The following is a 24,298-nucleotide window of genomic DNA, read 5'->3' on the forward strand; positions in this document are numbered from 1 at the left end:
TTATGGGCTGATGCTGAGAAGAAGTGGCGGAAGAAACTCAGTCACCTTTGTCAGCCTCTTTTTCAATAAAATACAGTAATTTATAGCTTACATGACACACAATAATGCCACCCTAGGTATTGCCGACAGATAAAATCCACATCTATAAAACCTAAGCCATTTTACAGATAAAATTTAAGTAGGTTTTGTTACATAGATATCTGTTTTGTTAAAAGCAGGAGAACATCTACAGTGTCCCATGAATGCTACCGTTATTTACAATTAAATTATGTTAGGCAAAGTTAAATTAGTTGCATTCCACTAAAACTAAGTTAGTTAGTCAAGCGTTAGTTACATTTCAGCTGCATAAAATGCAACTCACCGGAGATCGTCTAGAAATTCGTTCACGGCTGATATCATGGTGTTTTGTGGGGCTGTGGTCACTGAAAAACAATCATTTATGTGGTAAATAAGAGAAAATATAATATAATTGACTAAATATAATTAAGACCAACGATGTCAGTGTCGGAAAGATTGGTAGTTCAATCGTCGCAAAAATATCACGTTTTGTAACTTGTCAGGGGTTTGACCCCTAGACAAAGTGACAAAATAAAGTTATAATTTCGAAATAGCACACGGAGCGAAGTAACCTAAAGAAACCCTGGACGAAGCGATTTTGGAATCGCAACTGTCGTATTTGTAATTGTCTAGGCACTTTGCTTTTTTTTTTTCTTTAGATAAAATTCCTTTAGGGCTTTTTCCCACGAAGATATCCAGTTTTTATCCGGAACTGTTTTTGCAGGATCCCATTTAACAGTAAGTATACGTTTAATTACATTCATCACACGAACATCCCGTTTGTAATGTCCCGCAAAAAACCAATTCAACTTCGAATGTCAAACAGACACAGTTTGTGGGATCCTGCGTTACTGGATCCCACAGAACTGGATCGTTGTGTAAAAGAGCCTTAATACTTCTTTCATAAAAATCTTCTTTTTTTGCTTTATTCCGATTTTAATATTCTCTATTCCACAAAGATCACAATTTCTAAACGCCTCGATGTTTAAATAACACCTATTCAATAAACTCTTGGTAGTTGTTTATTTTCGGCTATTGTTCGTCGTGTGACAAACAAGATACTGCATGAGATCCAGTCGCTATGTCATTGTTTGAAGTATTTATTATAATTACTAGCTTTCCGCCCGCGGCTTCGCCCGCGTGGAATTTTGTCTGTCTCAGAAAAACTTTATCGCGCGCGTCCCTGTTTCAAAAACCGGGATAAAACTATCCTATGTTCTTTCCCGGGACTCAAACTATCTCTATGCCAAATTTCATCAAAATCGGTTGCGAGGTTTAAGCGGGAAAGCGTAACAGACAGACAGACAGACAGACAGAGTTACTTTCGCATTTATAATATTAGTTGGGATAGTCGTCTCAGAGAGTCACCAAGTTCATACATAAACGGTCTAAAATTCTACCACTCGTTCCCGCTGCAACTCCTGCGTAGCCAGGATCTACAACTTGACCGCCAGTAACCCAACCAGTGAGTGAAGGCCAAGTTTGTCCCGGTGGAAACATGATTATTCCCATTTCCTATCTCTCATTCCCACCGCTGCAACTCCTGTGTATCCAGGATCTACAGCTTGACCGGCAATAAAAACCCAACCAGTGAGGTAAAGTTTGTCCCGGGGGAAAGAAAAACCGATTGGACCCGCAACGAAATTAATTAGATTTGAAAGATTGCCTCAGTTGCGAACACGGAACCTCTGCTTTTCATTGAACTTTCGTGACCTCTAAGCATTCAGCAAACCCGTCAAAATTTTTTTCAAGTGCTTATCTCGTTTTCTTCTAGAGATTAAATAACTTATTTTGATGAAAAAGTTACAAAAAATTACATGCGAATTACTTATACAATAAGATGATGTTTTGTTATAAAGTTGATTTAAAGTCAGCCATTGCAAAAATGGTAGAAAAAAATTAAAAATTGCAACACTAATGAATGAGCGCGCGAAAATTTTCAAACGTTCTATTTTACACAAGATGGCGTTTAATAATATCGTTCCGCCTATTAATACTAAGGTATCCGATACTGAAACGTAGTTAAGTGTAAACTTAACGGCTAGAACACAATATAGGAGAAACTTCAGTAGGTTTAAATCCTGATTGGCCAAAAAGTATTGTGAGTTGAATTTGTTTTAAGAAAATTATCCTTTTTTACGAACTCTAGGAAAATATGGAACTCTTTAAATGGGAATTGCCTTGTTATTCTGGCAGAGTAAAATAGTATCACCACCACTCTTTCCGTGGATGTCGTTAGGCGACTACGGAAGAAAGATGCGAACATCAGGCCTCTCCAACTTATCTGGCCAGCATGAAGATTGAGTCGTATTCCGGCAGTGGAGGAAAAGGAATACGTGCATACTGCACAGGCACACGACCCTGTTATATGTCTGCCAGCCGTGTCAGAGGCCTATTGATAGTTTAGTCTATACCAAAGTCGGACTTAGGCAATGAAAGGTCTTCCTTTCATCCTCAAGTCGACTTAATCGAGATTTTCTTTTGCTAGATTCTATTGCCATCATGGTTCATTAATAGCAAGCCTACCGTCTTCGCCTCCATTTCGTCCCCACCGAGAATAATTTACAATCATTGTTTGGCCGTGAGAATCTAGAGAAATGACTCATTCATTAGATTATACATAAAAAGATTAGCATAAGTCGATTTAAAATCTGGTTGTAAGGTTTCAAATGACGGTCGGATACAGTTATCTTCAGACAAGGCCTGATGATAAAATTGATTCAGGTAGACAGGTTTGCAAATAGTTGATTAATAGATGTTTGTGCATTTTTTTTTTAGTACTAACAGTTAGCGTCAAATAGGACACCCAAAGTAGCCAGAAAGTTCGCTAAACATGTCTTTGTTACAACTAGAATAAGGTTGTATTGTCAACTTTTTGGCCACTTTGAGTGTCACGAACTACTGGACGCACACACTGTTATTAGACATAGTATTTTCACAGGCGTTTGACTTAGTTTTAGCCAACCGGATTAGTATTAATTTAGTTGCCGTCGTCATAACTTTTTTGGACAGAAACCTAGTCATTAGGGTGGTCCTTATTTTTCGACTTTTGAATTATTCCCGGGGCACTTTCTCATTCGATTATATACCTCTAAATATGAAATTAGCTTTTTTTTTTTTGCTTAAGATTTAGAGGTCGCTACCAGCTGTCAAAATATTTACAAAAGCTTTGAAGATCTTAAATCATGGTTTCATAAATGTTTTATTTAAGTGTTTATATCACATTTTACGTGCAAATGAACATCGCATAGATAGAATAGACAATCGCTTCTTGTCCCCTTCTCCCCTCAACCCCTCTTCTGTACCGACCATGGTACCGACGCGTCGAGATACTAACAAGTTAACTCTTATATCTTAAAAATAATTGATTCAAATATGTACATTGTACATAATATCTTAGTTCATAGCAACAACAATAATTTTGTAATATTTTTATTTGGCTTTGGCTTTAAAAATAAATGAATGTAACAAATACAGATTTTGTTTTTACTTAAAATTCAAACCTTGGTAGCGACCCCTAAATGTCTCTTAAAAATTAAGCCTGCATAATAATCAGAAGGTAATGAAGCAGCAACCTTCACACCCAAATAGATGTTGTTATTAGATAATTTTAGGTTATTGCACTCATGAGCTACGCACGTGACCTTTCACCAAATCTAGATTTGATCGGCATCTGTTACGAAAGCACTGTCTAAAATTACGTCTAAGTTTTTTTGTTATGGTTCTATTATTAACATCTGGTTTTATCGATGCGACACATTTCAAATCACTTTAAAATTAATTGGTGACACTTTTAAATTTTAATTCTGGATGAAAATTACATACATAGATGATGCCATCATAAGCTATGAAGATTGCATAGTTTAAAGATGATTTCTAGTTAAATATGTATGAAGAGATTTAAAGAAAGTGGTGACATTAGTTCGTCTTAGATTATTACTTTCGAAATGATAATTTAAGCACGTATGTTGTATTCTGGTGAAATAACAATCCAAATGGTGACAAGGTTGAAGAAAGAATTGCAATTATTCAGCCAATTACTTGATCTCTTTCTTTTACCAAATAACCTTGCAAGTGTGAACCTACGCAACCAAAAAGGTGGAATTTGAAATCCTGTTTTAAGTGCACATGCGCTTTAATACAGTCAGATTTGGTCCAAAAATGTCGAAAGTGGAAATAACGACTTCCGGTCAAAAATTTGGATGACGCCTCCTGCAAAAGGGTCGGACAAGTGACATTTGACCATTTTCATCTCGATCACCTGGCAACACTGGCAGCTACGGGGAAAAGTATTTTTTTTCGACATGGGTGTCTTTAAAGTTAAGGACGGACAGAAGGAGATATTATATTATGGTAGAAAAAATCCAAAAATGGGGTTTGGTCGGGTATACATATTACACATGCGCTTTAATACAGTCAGCATCAAATAGTTCGTGGCACCCAAAGTAGCCTATAAGTCTGCACGCAACACGTCTTTGTTACAATTTGGAATAAAGTTGTGTTTGTGGTTGTGTTGTCAACTTTTTGGCCACTTTATTTGTCACGAACTATTTGACACTGACTTTACCAAACCTAGGGGTGACTAATCTTGTAACTTGACTGTGGATAGGAATATATGTGGATATCCACAAGACCAGTTTTTGCTCCAAAATGTAGTCTTGAAGCCAATGTGGCGAAATGAAGAGAGAGAATACGCGAGGATTAGAACAGCTAGTGTGAACCTGAATGTCTAGGCCGTCTAGCTCGGACAATAACTCGCAGCTCCGTCCCAAATACGGGAGGACACCGTCAGGTTTTAGTGAGTAGGCCCTGCCCATCTGGCCAGGGAGAGCCTCACATAACTCACTGGTTCCATTTCCTGGTTCCGGGCCAGTGGGTATGTAATTTATTTATTTGTTTAAAATCTTTATTGCACACTTAAAAAACAGTGGTACAACAGGCGAGCTTAGTGCCATGTGGCATTCTCTTCCAGCTAACCAGAAAATTAGATAAAACAGAGAATTTAATGCAATTTCATGCATTTCCTGACGAACAAAAAAAAGCTAGTGTGAACCTGGAGCCAATGGGGTGCACACTTTGACCCAATCATTGGCTATCGGAGCCAAGTTTGAACCTAGCCAATATGTAGTCACAGCATTGGAATTCATATTCTTTAGAATTTGTTTCTCATGAAAAACATCACGTTATCTCATTTTTATCGGAACGTTGCCGTATCTATGAGTGTTTGCGGAGATATCTTAAGGCAAACTTGGGGATTGCTATTGCTATTGTATAGTTAACTATAGTGTGCTAAAAATATTACGGAGAGATGTAGCAACAAGAGTGATGACAAATGAATTTCTTTCCCAATACCCAAAGAAGTAAGGTCTAAAACAAGGGTTGTTATTGAGACCTCATAATTATGTTTCTATAATAAAAATAATGCTATTGTATAGAATGCTAATAATTTTAAATGAGACACATTTCTTCACCAATATACCCCAAGTAATTAGACTTTATTTCCACGGTAATCCAGTTTTGCTGTGTGAACACACAAGAGTGTTTAAAATCTATATAAATAAAAAGGAATTGTTGTTCGTTAGTCTGATTAAAACTCGAGAACGGCTGGGCCGATTGAGCTGATTTTGGTTTTAAAATGTTTGTCGTAGTCCAGGGTAGGTCTAAACGGTGAGCAAATAAGGAAAAATTTCGATGGCTTATTTATTGCCTTTATGGCGGAACAGAGTTCGCGGGGTCAGCTAGTTTGAAATAAAAATTCGTACTGATTGGTTTTTTGTGGGACACTGCAAACGGAATTTCCGTGTGAACGTTAATATTAAAACACGTCTACTACTAATCGGGATCCTGCAAAAAACGGGATATCTCCATGGGAACAAGCCCTAAGAGTGAAGTAGGAGTGGTCACTAACTTTAGAAGAAGTGGTGGGGCCAATATTGATACAGTCAGCGTCAAATCTAACACCCAAAGTGGCCAAAAAGTTGACAACACAACCTTATTCCAATGTAACAAAGACGTGTTGCGAACTTTATGGCTACTTTGGGCGAAGAATAAGATGCGCTGTTAGCCTAGGCGCAGACCACCAACTTTTAGTTGGCCGATAGTTGAGTCGGGCTGTTAATCAGTATGGAGACGTATGAGAGTGCGCACATTACATCGATTTGGTATCGGCCTATTCTTCATACAAATTAAAATCTGGCGCAACTATCGGTCAAACTAAAAGTCGGTGGTCTGTACCTAGGCTTATTGTACAAGATAGTTATTGCAGAACTTACATAAATGAGAATATCCAGCAAGATGATTTGAATAAAATACTGTTAATTCATTGAAAAAAGAAAGCGATGAGTGTAACGTTTGTTCGTTCGATTATTCTTATGGATATCGATGATGATTTCTTAGATAAGCATATGCATGAACAAGGTATGCATGCAACACTTTTAACTAAGTTTAATTATTCGGCCGGCTGGTAATTTCAGTCGGCCGTTTGGTGTAGTGGTTCGAAACGGACTTCTATTCCGGAGCTAGCGGGTTCGATTCCCGCACATTACAAACATTTGTGTGTATGAACATATTTGATTGTATTGTACTGGGTGTTTTCTATGTATAATATGTACGTATTTACAAAAAAAAAAGGTATTTAAGTATGTTTTTATCCGTTGTCTAGTACCCATAGCACAAGCTTTGCTTTGGGACTAGAAGCGCAGTGTAAAATTTCCAAGGATATTTATTTATTTATATGTCAATCTCACCCCTCCCGAGCTGCTCCCTTACCTCAGGCCTTGGCTGAGTTAAGTGTTAGACCTATAAATTTAATATTTCACATCATTGAGAGCCTGTTTCTTGATAAAAACATTCGAGAGACGATCTCAATAATCGATATTCGCCAGTGAAAGTCGTGTCTCGGATAAACGAAAGTACACCCAGACGCGAAACTGCATTATAAATAAATTATACAACTTGTTTGCAGCAAATTGGAGCACACTTGACGTTTTTATCTGAGCTGCAAATAATACTGCGTTATGTTTCTTGTATTGTATCTTGTATCTTTAAGTTTTTACTGGCTTATGCACTCGGATTTGTCTGCTTGGCGTTCTTTTTGTCACAGTTCTTACTCGTTTAAGAAAAGGTGACTGACTGACATAGTGATCTATCAACTCACAGCCCAAACCACTGGACAGATCGGGCTGAAATTTGGCATGAAGGTAGATGCTATGACGTAGGCATCCGCTAAGAAAGGATTTTACGAAACTCCACCCCAAAGGAGGTAAAACAGGATCGTACGAAGTCGCGGGCGGCCGCTAGCTATAATAACTTGTCATAAACAAAAATGTGGGGCGTATGTTCAGCAGTGGACGTCCTGTGGCTGATGATGATGATGATGAAATACAAAACCTAGGCATCATAGAAAATTTCTCCCCAACCCGTCTAGCCAGCGCGTGGGAAATGTAGACTAGACCAAATCCTACATGTGCCTCTGGTCAATTAGATCGTCATGCTCCTGCAGTGGACAGTAAATGACCTGATGATGATATTATTGATTTCTATTTCAAGTTCTATTTTCGAGAAAAGTACTAACTATTTATTTATTTATTTATTTATTATTCATTATTGAGCAATTACATATTTGATCCAAATAGCGTCCTAAATCCTTTTTAGGTTTGTCTAGACACTATTGTTCTCTATACAAATAAAAACAAACTAGCCTGTGTTTTTCTCGATGATTTTCTATATCAACATTGATTCAGTGATTTAGTCCTAAAAAGGTAAAGACAGATCATCATCATCTCAGCCATAGGACGTCCACTGCTGAACATAGGCCTCCCCCAATGATTTCCATGTTAAAGATAGATAAACAGAGATATTTTCGCATTCATAATACATATTCTACTGGCTGTGCCCCGCGGTGTTACCCGCAGTAAAATGCAGCGTGTTTTAATACAGGGTGTCAGCTAACTCCATACCAAATATTAAAATCGCTCCAGCCGTTTAGACGTAAAGAAGTAACAAACATACACACTCGCAAACTTTCGCTTTGTAATATTAGTGTGATTATTATAGTAACTGTATTTTCAATGACAGAGACATCGAGAACTTTTTAGTGCACGCAACGTGCATATTTCAACTTTTTTTTTCAAGAAAAACAATATGTTTCAATAATTAACGAATGCTTTACAACATAATTAGTATTTCAAACCAGCTTCTGCCTCGGCTTTGCCTGTGTTATCTTGTTCTTTTATACTCCGCTATCATCAAAAGAACTATTTTTTTTACCAAAAGAAACCATACAATTTCATTTAGTTTTTAGTAACTTTAAAGGTGATGTTTTATAATCATATCCAATTTCACCCTCCCAATATTCTTCTTTGCAATCAATAACAGCAACTTTTTATATGGTAGGTAAATCATTTACCTTCATTTACCGTAAATGGGACTATTCCCACCTCTCGTTCCCACCGCTGCAACTTCTGTGGAGCCAGGATCTACAGCTTAACCGCCAATAACCCAACCAGTGAAGGTCAAGTATGTTCCGGGGGAAAGTTAAACTGTCATTGGACCCGCAACGAAATTAATCAGAAGAACATAGGAGGAGTTCGAAGTTAAGGATCGACTTCCCTTCAGTCCTATTTGAGTATGGAACAGCTGGTTATTTTCTTACTAGCGTGGATCTCGTTTTACTAGGGGTGGAGTTTAGCAAAATACCGTTTTAGTGAGCACTTACGTTCTAAAAGGAACCCCCATGCAAAATTTGAGACTCCTAGCACTTGTAGTTTCTGAGATTTGTGATGAGTGAGTGAGTCAGTGACCTTCCGTTTTTTTAAAGATATAGATTTATGTGTAGACTGACCATTCGTTTCCCTTTCAACCTGTTCATTATTCAGGCGGTGAAATACCCATGGATGTAGACAAAGGAACCTTAATATGTATAGTACTCAATATGCATAGTATATGACTCACGATGTTAACATTCAGGTAGGCGCCCATTCAAGGGCAGGGATTTTGCATGGAATCAGTGTCAAATAAATTGATCGAATTTATTTGCAGTTTTATAACAATGTTTATTTCAAATGCGTTCTTATTCTGACGCCTCTGTGTGGTCCAGTATGTGTAAGGTTTGATTCCTCTGAGAAGTGTCAGAAAATAAGACTAAAATGGCCGTATCTTTGGATTTACTTCATTAAGATGCTCGCTTGTTTCAAGGGACATACACAAGTATTTGGGGTTAATTTTAAACTTGACACCTTACAAAGTTTTTGAGAGAATTTTAGAGAGAGGGTATTACAGTTCCAATGGCAGACGGACAACAAAGTGATCTTATAGGGATTCCTCTTTTTCCTTTAAAGGAATAGAGGCGACCTCATTTTAGCAGGAAGGCGCTGGATGCAGGCCGCTACCAACCGTGCGATGTGGAAGTCATTGGGGGAGGCCTATGTTCAGCAGTGGACGTCCTGTGGCTGAAATGACGAAGATGATGACAAGTTTTGCCACTTGTCTAGGGGGCTGCTATGGACTCCCATAGGCTGATATCCTTGAAAGCAGAAACAGACCTCAATTTCTATGTAATAACCATTCTGTGGCTAGTAGAACGGAAAAGTCAAGTGCAGTCACAGTCATTGGCCACACACGGGTGTCGAGTAGTAAGTTATACACCGACAGCGTTCAATGCAAAGCTGGATACACACTAGAACGTTCGCTTGTAACAGAACTTTTAGTCATTCTTGCTTGTGAATCAAATAGAGCTTTCAACGATCGACGATAGATATTGGGAATCTGGACGATATAGTTTTTTGAGTAGCTAATCGTGCTTGGGCACATTTAAAGAATGCATAAGCAAACACACCAATAAACAAAAACCTTGGCCAGTTAATATTGGAAGATCACACAACGCGAATGATCGGTCATAGGAGGAAGGCAGACATAAGCAAGCAAGCAACACAATAATATGGCTTTGCAAGGCAAAGAGATGAAGAGGCAAGAAGGATCATAAGCTTTGTGCGCCATGCCACTAAAGGAATTTCCATGAATGTCTTGACATAATTTCTTTAAATTACCAGTATAGTGTAAGCAAGCTGGCTTTTAAAACATAGTCCCATCCATCTTAATTACATCCAGGGTTGCCAGACGTCCCAATTTTTGAATCAAAATTTAGGCTCAGTCCCGATTTTCGGGGATAACTCGACAGTTACTCGACTCGATCTTTGTTCAGAAGACGAATAAGACTAAACAATCACACATGCTCGCGAACATTACAGCAATGTGCGACCACCTTCACCTTCGTAACTCACCACTATCGCGCTCGCGTGACAATACACTGCTGTCCGATGTTTACATACATCGGCCAATGATATTTTTATTGCGTTTCAATGACCGACTCGGAGATATGGAGGTATGTTCACTGCTTTAAGATGTCAAGGCGTTGCATGATACTGTAGCTATTTTCTTTGCAGTTTCATTGAATTTTGTAAGAGCTTAGGTTAGTAAAATATGTGAAAACTAGCGGCCGCCCGCGACTTCGTACGGGTGGGTCCCGTTTTACCCCCTTCATCTATCTTACGCGGTTTAGATTTTTTCATACAAATGTTTTTTCCCGCTAATTCTTGTTTCCGTGGGAATTTCGGAAATTCCTTTCTTAGTGCACCTCTACGGCACCTAAGCTACGTCCCTTCCAAATTTCAACGTTTAGCCTGTGCATTGATATGTCAGTGAGTCAAGTTTCCCCTTTTATATATTTAGAATCAGGCCTTCCCAAACCGTCTGGCCAGGGTGGGGAAATAGATCAAATTCTTGATTTGCCTCTGGGAAAGAGAGGGTCGTTCTTCCAAAGGTTGCTGTGCCCTAACTGGGTCCACATTAATTTGCTTGAATTATAAGACCTAATTTAGCAATATTAGCATATGGTAAAGCAATTAAGTATCGAGGATTGAGTCCTTCTACCGTGGAAAAATTAACAGGCTACACTAAAAAAAAAACTTGAAGAATACCTACTTGAAATATTTTGTAATACTTGGAATTTGGGCAACAACCCATTAATAAGTTATGTATGAATATGAAAAAATTCGCAATGAAGATTTTCCGACCTTTTGGACCAAAATCCAGAAGAAGCTTGACAAAAGCCATACACTGTTTTAATCAAACAGTTTAATTCTGTTTTAGTTTATGAACATGCGGGTTAGCACCTATAAAAGCAAATGTTGGCGCCATTGACTCAGCCATATTATTAATTAATTTCTCAGTATTATCACTTGTCTCGCATCCACGTCGGTGATGCCATGAGAGTCATAATTTAGCATACAATCAGTTCCTTTGATTGTTTATAAGGTTTGTTGCCCCATTGTTACAAGAATAATGAGTGTAGACTATTATTTAGTTAAGGACTGGTATTAGAGTCCTTTAGAATCGATTTAGGGTATCCTGTTGAAGGTAGGTAGGTACTTAATGATACCTAATGCCGACGCCAAACGGGGTATATATTGGCTCCAAGTCTTGGATCCAATACACCAATGTTTAGATCAGCCACGTTTATGTCCAAGGACTTCGAGGCCTTGGACCCAACCAATGTACCCAAATGTGTAGCGCCGGATGAAATGAAACAAAAACAGCACCATGACATAAAGATTAGTCATTCCCGAGAGCATTCAAAACGTCGGAAATATTGCCGAAAACATTCAAAATTTCCAGCCATGAATGAAAATTTTTGGGGCAAATTTCCGATTTGGGCTAGCTACGCTAGCTACGCACTCAATGGAGACATAGGAGTATTCAAGTCCTGGCAAATATAGGATTAGGTATCAAGGGAAATATTCCAAACCCACAAGGTGGACCGACGACATCATAAAGGTAGCAGCAAGGACGCAGGCCTATGTTCAGCAGTGGACGTCCTATGGCTGAGATGATGATGATTCCTAACCTTAGCAATGGTATCCAATAGGAAGATTCCAAGTATAATCTCGGTTCGGACAGACTGAGGAATGCAAAAATGTCGCCAGATTGAAACTGGGAACTGATTCTGATTAATTCCGTTGCGGGTCTAATGGCAGTTTAACTTTCCCCGGGACAAACTTGACCTTCACTGGTTGGGTTATTGGCGGTCAAGCTGTGGATCCTGGCTACACAGGAGTTGTAGCGGTGGGAACGAGAGGTCTTTCAAGGTGGCGAAGAAAACTCATTGTGCGCAGAAATGGCTAGGTTTTTCATTAAAAATAAACGAGGAAAAGTATTTATTTATCACTCAATTTACTTTAAAACTGTCGTGTTCTCGTGTTAATGATTAACGTTGGACAAACAGACTAAACAAAGTTTAACAAAGTAATATTCTTCGCTTCTTTCTATTATGAACTTAAAAACTGTATCATTACGGTTTATTATTCAACTTGATTGAATTTTTCTTTCATTAGCAAATTGGTTGAAAGTCGTAATTTTGTAGTATAGTTACATCGATGACATCATTGTACATGTAATTTGGTTCCAAACAAACATTTTAATTTCTCTTTTTCATAGTTTTTTCTAGACGATTTAGCAGTTTCTAAGAACAGATACTAGAGGTCACGGGTTCGATCCTTCTACAAACAATTAACGGGAATAATCCGTTCTCTTTCCTACATTGAAACTCCTGGATGTGTACACAAAGTGCACATTATAATCGCAAATCAGTCGAAAGTAGGTCAAAAGGTCTTTTTTTGCATGGAGATATGACAGATTCGATTTTCGATTCGATCACAAAGTGCAACTTGTCTAGGCTGTTAATCATAAAGGTAGCAGGAAGGCGCTGGATGTAGGCTACTCCCAACCGGTCTGGAGATTATTCAGCAGTGGATGTCCTGTGACTGAAATGATGGGTGCGACTCGGGAGGGTGTTTTTTTAGCCATCAAACGTCAGCGAGACTTCAGATATTGATTAACTACAACGAACACTCCCACCCGTGATATTAACAGGGAGGCGCCACCGTCAATACCGGATTGCTGGTTCCGATTTTTGCCACGTTGGAAACTATACAGTTGAACGATGGTGGCGTCCCCCTGTCAATGTGTTTGATAGGACAGTTCAGTGTAGTTCATCTAAACGCTTAAGATTTGTATGTTCTGTCACGTCATCATATTTATTTATGTTAATGTCACCCATCTCGTGTAGCTCCCATACCTCAGGCACTGACTGAATTAAGCGCTAGATCTATGTATAGCATGTTAAGTTTAAACTTTGCCACCTTTCAGCCACAATGTAGGGTAATTGCGCCGGTTTTCCGTCCAGCTCCTGTTTTCGTCCATTTGACCGACTTGCCACAAACAAATACGGAAAATTAGAATACAAACCTAACTTTCCGTGCAAGTTTGGACTTGATACAATCTATAATATCTAAGTAACAGTTCTGCCTGCATGAAAATGTAATTTGACAAGTAATAACTCCAAAAAAATCTACGGAAGTTGCTGCTGCACACAGGTGAACGGAAAACGTCGTCAAGTTAGAAAAAAAACGTGCCGATAGGGAACTTTCATGGTATGTTTAATTACTGTTTTAGCTACTTTACGTAATGTTTTTGGCACGTATGTCTAATTATTAGCATAATAAACACTATTTTAAGGGTTTATTAAAGTTTTTGTATAGAAATCTTAGATAATTAAGTGGACTAATACTAGCATAACAATTTTGCAAGATTTTGGTTTTCGTCCACGTGGACGGAAACCCTGATACCTAGTTAATATTTTTAATAATCATTTTAATTCAATGGACCTACAAAATACAATGTTTTTTCTTCCAATATGATCTTTATTGCTATTACATTAAACATTTTAGTTTACGTCCACTTTTTAACAGTGATAAACCCATAAAAACCGTTAAAAAGATGTGGACGAAAACAAAAAACAGCTTTAAACGTTGTTGTGTTTTCGTCCATGACGTCATGAGCAAGCACTGGGGTGGACGAAAACCAAAATTAGCTATTCCTGTAGATTAGTTTTCGTCCCTTTTTCCTTCGACCTATTGCAATATTTTCCTAAATTTAGGTAAGAAACTTATTTAAATCTTTTTGATATCATTTGAAAGCTAATAAAATTACCTTTCAAATGATATACCACAATCCATAGTTACTGTATTGTAGAATTGGTTTTAAGTTAATAATTCAACTGCCCCCTTTTTTCTACATAGTGGTCGAAAACTAGCGTACACTAGGACGAAAACTGACTTTTTTGGACGAAAACTAGTGAAATCGCCTCTTTTGCATAAAATATTTTTTATAAAAAAAGTCGTGGTATTTACTTATTGTCATATAATATTAACGTAAAGTAGACTATATAAGGACTAAAATGGCATATGATACATATGAGTAAGGGTAATTTAAGATATTCATTTCGCATCACAAAGTTGGCAACTCCGATAATTGGACGAAAACTAGCGCACTTACCCTATGTGTCGTCGTATGACTCACACGGTGAATCGATTTCGAGTGCACTGACTCATTTATCGATAAAATCTACAACTTTACCGGAAATGAGTGGACGTAAAAATTCGCGTATGAGATCAAATAAATATATTATTCTATAGCTGTTCCCGCGATTTCGTACGCGTTGGATCACATTTCACCCCCTTGGGCTGGTTTTAGTGTCACGCGGACTGTCAGTGCGGATCGCTCCGCACAGCCGATCTGTATGAACTGCTAAGGAGCGGAGCGCTCCCTAGAAGTTCATACAGATTGGCCGTGCGGAGCGGGTCCGCACCGGACGGTCCGCGTGACACTAAAACCCGCCTTAGGGATGGAGTTTCGTGAAAACCCGTCTTTCGAGCACCTACGTTCTAAAAGGAACCCCCATGCAAAGTCCCGTATCTTGGCGAAATTGCAAGTAAAAGTAAAGTAAAATGATAAATTGGACCAACACCATCACACACAAATCGATTTTTTCCTATTTGAATATTTTCAATCCATATTCATAAGTAACGGATCTCCCATAGTTGTTGTACAGACAAACACTACGAAAACAGTGTGGAATCTTATTGTATAGGCATAATAAGTGCCATTTTCCAATAAAAATGTACAGTATGATGTGCTGTCGAACATTCATGACTGCATACATTCAATTAATCTCGATGTAAAAACATAGTTATTCATAGCGTTGTACAAGATTTATTAATTAGATCTGAGATAGTATTGACTAGTCTAGTCAGTGATTCTGAAACTGTTCTTGATCAAGGACTAGGTAGTACTTCGACTATTTGTTGAAAGAGTACGAGGGCTGCACTAAAAGTATCGGGAAATGTAATATTTCCACTGTTCCAGTCAAATTAAAATCTATTTAATTGCAAACTCCAGGGTTTTAAAAATCGTATACCATTTATTTATTTAAAAAAAGATTCTCGGTCGTATCACAAGGTCTTGTCAAACTTGTTTAGTCGTTGAGAAAATGGAATTGACTCGAGAAAATTCAAGAGCGATGATTTATTATGACTTTTGAAGTGGTTTAACACAAAAACAGTGTGTTGACCGGATGATTTCTGCATTTGGTAATGAAGCCCCATCCAAAACCACAATTTATCGCTGGTTTCCTGAATTTCAACGTGGACGTGTCAAGCTCAGTGATGATCCCCGTCAAGGTCGTCCAAAAACTGCAGTCACCTAAGAAAACGTTGATGCTGTGCGTAAGCTGATTGAAGAAGATCGACATGTGATATACCGCGAAATTCAGGCAACTTTAGACATTGGCATGAGTCAAATACAAATAATCTTGCATGAACAATTAGGTGTAAAAAAGTTGTTTTCCCGATGGATACCGCATTCGCTCTGTGAAGAGCAAAAAGCGGCTCGCGTTACTTGGTGCGTCAGAACTCTCGGGAGATTACATGCAGGATCCTCAAATGCTGTATACAACATCGTATCAGGTGACGAATCATGGATATACGCGTACGAACCCGAAAAAAAAAACCAGTTACGAGTTTGGGTGTTCGAAAATGAATTAAAGCCAACAAAAATAGTTCGTTCACGGAGTGTTGCAAAAAAAATGGTGGCTACGTTTGTCTCCAAAACCGGCCATGTTGCGACTATTCCTCTTGGGGGACAAAGAACGGTTAATGCAGATTAGTATGCTAGCATTTGTTTGCCACAGGTCGTTTCTGAACTCCGTAAAGAGAACTGCAACCGCCGCATCATCCTCTATCACGACAATGCGAGTTCTCACACCGCGCACTGAACAAAAGGGTTTTTAGACCAAGAAAACATAGAATTATTAGTCCATCCGCCGTACAGCCCCGACCTAAGCCCTAATGATTTCTATACTTTCCCTAAAATAAAGAATAAATTGCGTGGTCAGAGATTTTCATCACCTGAAAAAGCTGTGGAAGCCTACAAAACGGCCATTTTGGAGACCCAAACTTCCGAATGCAATGGTTGCTTCAATGATTGGTTTCGTGTATGGAAAAAAGTGTCAAATTTCGCGGAGAATACTTTAAAAAGCAATAAATACATTTTTAAATGGAAATGTTGTTTCACTTCCTTGATTCCCGAAATTTTCAGTGCCGCCCTCGTACTTAATGAGCTGATGGCACGGGACTATTCCCACCTCTCGTTCCCACCGCTGCAACTCCTGTGTAGCCAGGATCTACAGTTTGACCGCTAATAAAAATACAACCAGTGAAGGTCAAGTTTGTCCCACACCCTGTTTGACAGATGACTGTAAGGGTATTAAACCTTTTTAAGAATGAGATTTGACTAGTCTAGTCAGTTTACCTAACTAGAACTGTTCAACCAAGGATAAGTTGATTTCTTTATTGTTGGAAGAGACTACAATAAGCACTGGGCATCTATGCAGTTGGAAGTAAGATAGCCAGTTCCTCTGTGACTTAGGTACTTAGGATTCCGAGTGAAGCTCGTTCCCTTCCACCTTCTGCCTGATCATCACTTTCCATCAGGTGAGATGCAGGCCAAGAGCTTCATTGGATAAAAATTGACGACTTTTATGTCTAGTGGTTAAATAATTTGAGTTTTTTTTTTATATTGAAAATAGGACTGAAGTGCTATTTGTTATTTAGTCATGTGCCTCATCCACTTATTTAGGTATTTATCCAAATAAAAATGTCATTAGTGTCATTAACCCAATGATTACCATGAGAATGTCTTCGAGTATGTAAATGTACGTACATCGCGAGAGCGTTTCATTGTTTTAAGAATTAACTAAAAAGGCCTTGGGGACTAATTAAATGCACACTTTCCTCTCGTTAAATTACTTTAAGTACACCACAGTTAAGTTTGGGTGACAGTAGGTTTGAACAAATATCTTGTTGTTCTATAGAAAAAAGAAATAAAGGCTTGTTTCGTATATTCGCGAGAAGGGCAGGACCGGTTGTGGTGGAAATTTTTAAGGTCTTTCGCCCGTATTCACAAACGATGCTTGCTTAAGTGAAGCAGCAAATCGAACGCACAGCGTTGAATAGAGCTCTGTAATTAGTTCGAGTGTCACCCTGTGCGTCCACGCGCACTGTGAGACCTCATAGTAATGTTTGTGAATACGGGCGTGAGTCTAGATGGTGGGACGTCCGCGGAAGATGTCTTGGTCTGTGGTCATCTCTAGTACCCAAGGCGCCGAACACTAAGCGTCAGAGGGAACCGACGGCAAGTAGGGATTGGGTCAGAAACTAGACACCATAGAAAATCTAGGTATTGTTCGAGGCTCACCGGTGAGTCATGGCGTCCAACGTGTTAACTTTTATCCAGGGACAAACTTGGACTTCATGAGTTGGGTTTTTATTGGCGGTCAAGCTGTAGATCCTGGCTGCACAGGAGTTGCAGCGGTGGGAACGAGAGGTGGGGATAGTCCCGTTACCTATTTCTACATTCTTCTCATTAAATTGTTTATGGATTCCAAGACAGTGGGATATCCTTGGGACTGGGAACGAGAGGCGGGAAATGGGAATAGCCTTGATGATGTATTGTTGACTTTTGGCCTATTCAACTTGGATCACCTGAATTTGATGACCCAGGTAATAAAAGTGGACTCCAGTCGACACTTCGGTGTCCTTTGATCACCCATGGATAAAATCATCAGTCTGCTTGTGACCACGGCTACGCCTACAGCACATCAGCCGAAACGTCAAGCTGTGAGTACATAATGTAACTCATTAATAAACGTCGCGTTAAGACCCGTGTCTTTGTTTTAGTTAAGATCCCTTATTACCCACCGCACTACCAAACCACACTACCAGTAGTGTCGTGGGGAATATTTTTTCCCTTCTACACTACCAAGCCAGTAGTGTCGTGGGTAATTTATATGGGCCATACATCTTCATTCCCATCGACACTACTACCATAACTAAATATAAAATTTGTAAAATTTTGATTAATTTGTAATCATTTATGTTTATATGCAACCCTAACGTCTATTCAAATTTTCAGTTTGACGGAATTTACTGAAAATAAAATATTGCTTAAAAGGGCTTATGTAATAAAATCTTCATAACTTTGCGTGAAATAAAAAGAAAAATTCAATTATATTGACACCATAACTAAAAGTAAAATTTGTAAAATTTTGGATTGTTTTGTAATAAATTATGTTTATATGCAACCCTAACCTCTGTGCAATTTTGGAGTTTGACGGAATTTACTGAAAATAAAATATTACATAAAAAGGGCTTATGTTCATGTTACGGTAAATGTGATAAAAGTGAAAATTATGAATAATTACCTCATGATTGGATAAATGTGATGATTAATATGAAATCATTTATGTATGTAAGTATAAAACTAACTAAAACTGGGTGGCCCAAGGGCCTATTTGACACTTTAAATCAAAACATTATGTTATGGGCATCTTGGAAAAGTAATACATTTATTATGCAAGAAACATTCTAAACTCATTATGCCAAATTAGTAAAGAAGCTATGAACGAAAAGATGTATATAATTCCTAGAATTCATACATTTCCTGTAACATATATATTCAAAATGTACAAGTAAAGCGCTTTCAAATGATACCAAACGGCATATTTATCTTAACTTTATTTTTTACTCTGTATGGTTTGTCCGCTAGAGGGCGCCACATTAGATTTTGTGAAACCCCATATTATAGCCTATAACCAGCGGACAATTAAGACGCTTCTAATGATATGTCATTTGTCGAATTCTGATAATTAGTTTAGAAGTTACGAGGGAACAGATGAACATACACACATAGCCTGTCAAAATCATAACCCTCCTTTTCCTTTGCCGTAGTCGGGTAAAAATAATTTAATTTTTGTTTTTCTTTCACGCAAAGTTATATAGGTATAAGCCTTTTTAGGTAAAATTTTATTTACAGTAAATTCCGTCAAACTGCAAATTTGCACAGAGCTTAGATAAGGTTGCATACCTATAAACATAATTTATTACAAAACAGTTCAAAATTTTACAAATTTTACATTTAGTTATGGTAGTAGTGTCGATGGGAATGAAGATGTATGTTACCCACGACACTACTGGCTTGGTAGTGCAGAAGGGAAAAAATATTCCCCACGACACTACTGGTAGTGTGGTTTGGTAGTGCGGTGGGTAATAAGGCATTAAGATCACCTAGGTGATGAAAGTGGACTTCTTATCCGTGGGTGATCAAAGAACACCAAAGTATCGCCTGGAGCCCACTTTGATCACCCAGGTGAACAGACAATACTTTTTCTTTAGGCGGTTATCACACTGCGCCGCGCTTCGCCGCGGTACGCGGGACGACAGATTTAATCATTGTATGCAAGTACCTACCTCAGTTTGTGTAGAAAACACGCGCGGCACAACACACTGACAACGCGTCTGTGCGCGGGATTTTTTATATGTAATCATAAATGTGATAACCGCCTTACTAAATGGGAGAAGTGAACCCACCACTCAAACCTTCACTGTGCCATCGTTTTAACACCTTATCATGGGTATTTAAACAAACGTACTAGTGATCTTAAGTGTTACTTGATAAGGACCAGTTTCCATTGCAATTCCAATTAAAAGTGAAAACGGGAATTTTAAATTTTGTGCGTTTCTCTGATGTTACGGGCACTTGAGATTTATGTAAACCAGATGAATTTTTATACAAGTTTGGACTGTTGGACACAAACATAAGGCCAAGAACGATTCTTCACATTGGTGGATTGGACTATATAAACTTACTAGCGGCCGCCCGCGACTTCGTACGCGTGGATCCCGTTTTACCCCCTTAGGGGTGGAGTTCCGTAAAATCCTTTCTTAGCGCAGCCTCCGTCATCATAACATCTACCTGCATGCCAAATTTCAGCCCGATCCGTTCAATGGTTTGGGCTGTGCGTTGATAGATCACTATGTCAGTCACTCAGTCACCTTTTGAGTGTAGGTATGTATATTATTATTTAAATAGGTACCTACCTATTTAGATTTGGAGTCAATGTGTGGTACCGAATTATATTATGGTAAAAATATAATAAGGCCTTTCACACACGGTACCTTATTACGATAAAATAAGTTGATTTGGTTTGGATTGTTTTATGAACTTAACTAACTCACTTTTCGTCAGTATAATTTTCAAACTGCTTATGTTCATTTGTGGAAACTTTACAGGAGGAAATAAAAACAGATTATTTTTCATAGTTAAGGTACTAATTAAATAATGATGTACTAATTGAAATATAATGATTCATTATAATATGTCAATTAGTACCTTATACCAATATGATTTCAATTACTAAACGGAAAAATAAACAGTTTTTATTTCCTCCTGTATACTTTGCACAAATGGACCTAAGCAGTTTGAAAATTAGGCTGACGTTTTGTTACGTTCGTTATATTAGTTCGTTCGGACGGGACTATTCCATTCCCACCTCTCGTTCCCACCGCTGCAACTCCTATGTAGCCAGGGTCTACAGCTTGACCGCCAATAACCCAACCAGTGAAGGTCAAGTTTGTTCCGGGGGAGAGTTCGTTCGTGTCAGCCAAATGAATGATGTCCACTCTTGGACAAAGGCCAAAGGTTTCCCAAGTTTGCCAAGGATTTCCACAACAATTGGTCCTGCGATGGCCGCATCCTGGTACTTCCCGCGATGTTTACCAGATCGTTGGTCCACCTAGTGGAATACGTCTTTCTGCCTGCCCCTTGTCGTCTTTCGAGAATTTTTAAATAGTCCTTAACATACTGGGATTTTTGCCATGTTTGCTATTGATCGTTCGATTATCCTGCGATGCGACTCAGTATAGGATAGGTATAAAGATGGTCTTCTGACAGATCTCAGAATCCCCATATCCGAAAAGAATGAATTGTACTGCTTCCTACAAGCAAAACTAGATGGACTTGCGAGATTATCCATTGTCAATTTAATGTAAAAATATATACGAATAACTTACACCGTTTATATTATTGTTATAGATTGGGATCAGTGGCGTGTATCGACTATTCAGTCTTTATACAGTCATCAGACTATACAATTTTGTTGCAAAGTAGCCTGTGTTACAAAGAGATAGATAAGACGCTTCTATGTTGAGCTTAATAAGCCGTCGTTTAATAAGCTGACGCGCACTAATCAGTTGCAGTAGAAAAAGAAAGTAATGTGTAATAAAATAATTACTTATTTTTAACGAATTGATTTCTAGTTGATGAGTGATGCAATGAGTATGTATTTGAAAGACAAAAAAATATACGCGTTTCTTAGTCTCTCTTTTTTAATTAAAGGACTATTCCCACCTCTCGTTCCCATAGCTACAACTTTTGTATAGCCAGGATCTACAGCTTGACCGCCAATAACCCAACCAGTGAAGGTCTAGTTTGTCCCGGTGGAAAGTTAAACTGTCATTGGACTCGCAACGAAATTAATCAGAAGAACATAGGAGGAGTTCGAAGTTAAAATTCGACTTCCCTCCAGCTCCAGTGCAAAGCGGATGACAGTCGGGAAATGTTTGCGCATTACTGGCCAATGCCATAGGCCAAAGTGGGTGGCCAGTGGGTAATGTGGGACTCTCTCGAGAAGGGTGAGGGCCCCACTAAAACCCGACGGTGTCCTCCGGAGCCTTTTAAAACGGAGCCGCGAGTTGATGTCCTAACTTGGACATATTATTCTTTTATAATGTCCGCGGCTCCGTCTGAGTTTGGCTCGATCGACGGCTAAGAGGGGAATGGTCAATCCAAAGGGTAAATTCGCGATTTCGAAATTGAAAGTGTCACGATAACGAATGTTACTCTATTATGAAAAGACAAAACTTGATTGAAATTGAATACCTACCTCTTCGTCATTTTAATGTTGGATAGTCGACACGAAATTTTGCGTAGGTATTTTTCTCGAAAATATTGACATCATAAACTACCTACCTACTGTAGAATCCTATTTTTGAGTGGGAAAATCATCACAACAAAGGCGCGCCGATGTACGGTAGGATTAGGGTTTCGCTACTTCAATTCCTAGGGACAACTAAGAAAACCTATTGTTACTGGCCAAGCTTATGCTAAAGTTACTTTTTTGTTGTGGCCGAATTTCATTAATATTCTCGAGATATTCCTACTTACAAACATTACTTAATTAAGATTATTTCATAAATTGTGACAAAAAAAACAGTGGTATTGAGAACCTCCTCCTTTTTTGAAGTCGGTTAAAAACCAAGTTTGCGCCTGGCCTTAGATTTTGATTGATTGACAGTTGACGTAGAAAATTAATAAATTGTAAATAAATAAATGCCAGAATAAGTTAGGTTAAATATGGAAATACATAATTAATTACTGTTATAAACGTACAAAATAATTATCCAATAAGTTTCAAAACTTATTTCTTGTTCGAATTTAAATTAGAATAATATTAGATTCGTTTAATAAACAACTTTATAGCAAAAATAAGCATAAAATTGTCGGTCTGTACAAATACATTGTGAACTCAGCTGCTCAATGCACTCGGTCAAAAAAGTCCTCGAAAACCTTACGCGAAAAACCAGTTTGCAAAAAAATCTCGCGACTGCGAACCGGCGCGGTGTTTTTTACGCTTATTTGCACTAATTTAATCAATAACACACGCATCAAACGCTCACTGTGAACACGAAATTTATTAGCAAAAACATCACTTACCTTTTCACAAATGTGTCACACAAATAATCCGTGATAAAACTGAGAAAACAGGTGTTTTAAAATGCAATCGGAAAGCGCACTCGTGACCTAGCGGGCATTACCACTCGCAATGCTGCCAACGTGACCACAAACGTGACTGAACTAATTTGAAGTTTTGTCTGTCATTGTTGTGCAGTTGGCAGCGGTGAAAACTGATGTTGCTACACACTGAAAAAACTACTAATTTAACAAATTTAATATTAATTGACATAGATTTTTTTTTGAGATTTTAAATAAAATAAATAAGAAATCGTTTACGGATCTTCTCATTTCTGATTCGATCTCGCAAAGAAACACCAAGCATAGCCCTCTCCATAGCACGCTGTGCAACTTTGAGCTTCTATATAAGGCCTATAGGTGCCGTCCATATATTACGTCATTTTAAATTAGGGGAGGGGGGGTTGGTCTGCGGATGACGGTAAATGATAGATAGGGGGGGGGGGGGGTTTCGAAATTGTCGCCATACTTCTTTATTTATTTATAGTTTATTGTTCACGTACAAAAAGATTAATTCTAAAAAGAAATTTCTTCCAGCACACCTAGTAAGTGAAGTGAGACTGCAAATGTGAGAGGCGGCTAAGGCGCGTACAATACTAAAATAACTCATAATAAACATACATAATGCAACATAGATGTACACAAATACAGTAATAACTACAGATAAAATACTCTAACAATAATCCCAACTAATATTATAAATGCGAAAGTAACTCTGTCTGTCTGTCTGTCTGTCTGTCTGTCTGTCTGTCTGTCTGTCTGTCTGTTACGCTTTCCCGCTTAAACCTCGCAACCGATTTTGATGAAATTTGGCATAGAGATAGTTTGAGTCCCGGGAAAGAACATAGGATAGTTTTTATCCCGATTTTTGAAACAGGGACGCGCGCGATACAGTTTTTCTGTGACAGACAAAATTCCACGCGGGCGAAGCCGCGGGCGGAAAGCTAGTATTACATATAATACTAGCTGCCCGCCCCGGCTTCGCCCGTGTTACTTACATGTATTACTTACATACATACAGTGTGAGTCACGTTAAAGTGGGTGAAACTAGACCTATTTTTATCGACAAAAAAGAGGTAATTTTTTTTTTGAGATTTTGTCGATAAAAATAGGTCTAGTTTCACCTAATTTCATATGCACGTTAACGTGACTCACACTGTATAAACCTTCCTTAAGAATCACTCTATCTATTAAAAAAAAG

At 38.3% G+C, this 24,298-nt stretch overlaps 1 protein-coding gene across 2 annotated transcripts in view; it reads right to left on the reverse strand.

Annotated features, from left to right (window-relative positions):
• ae48 (alpha-esterase 48) overlaps positions 1–23,208 on the reverse strand; it is a 44,170-nt gene extending 20,962 nt beyond the window's left edge. The window contains exons 1-2 of one of the 2 annotated variants that reach the window (XM_028316852.1): positions 23,062–23,208; positions 362–422 (exon numbers count right to left, since the gene is read on the reverse strand). In XM_028316852.1, coding sequence (XP_028172653.1) covers positions 362–399 — 38 coding nt within the window. In that variant the 5' untranslated portion in view covers positions 400–422; positions 23,062–23,208. The remainder of the gene's footprint in view (positions 1–361; positions 423–23,061) is intronic. The other variant, XM_028316853.1, reaches the window with a different exon arrangement.
• Between the last annotated feature and the right edge of the window lie 1,090 nt (positions 23,209–24,298).

Source organism: Ostrinia furnacalis, unplaced genomic scaffold, assembly GCF_004193835.3.
Source record: "Ostrinia furnacalis isolate ACB-3 unplaced genomic scaffold, ASM419383v2 OfSCF5941, whole genome shotgun sequence".
Classification (NCBI taxonomy): Eukaryota; Metazoa; Arthropoda; class Insecta; order Lepidoptera; family Crambidae; genus Ostrinia; species Ostrinia furnacalis.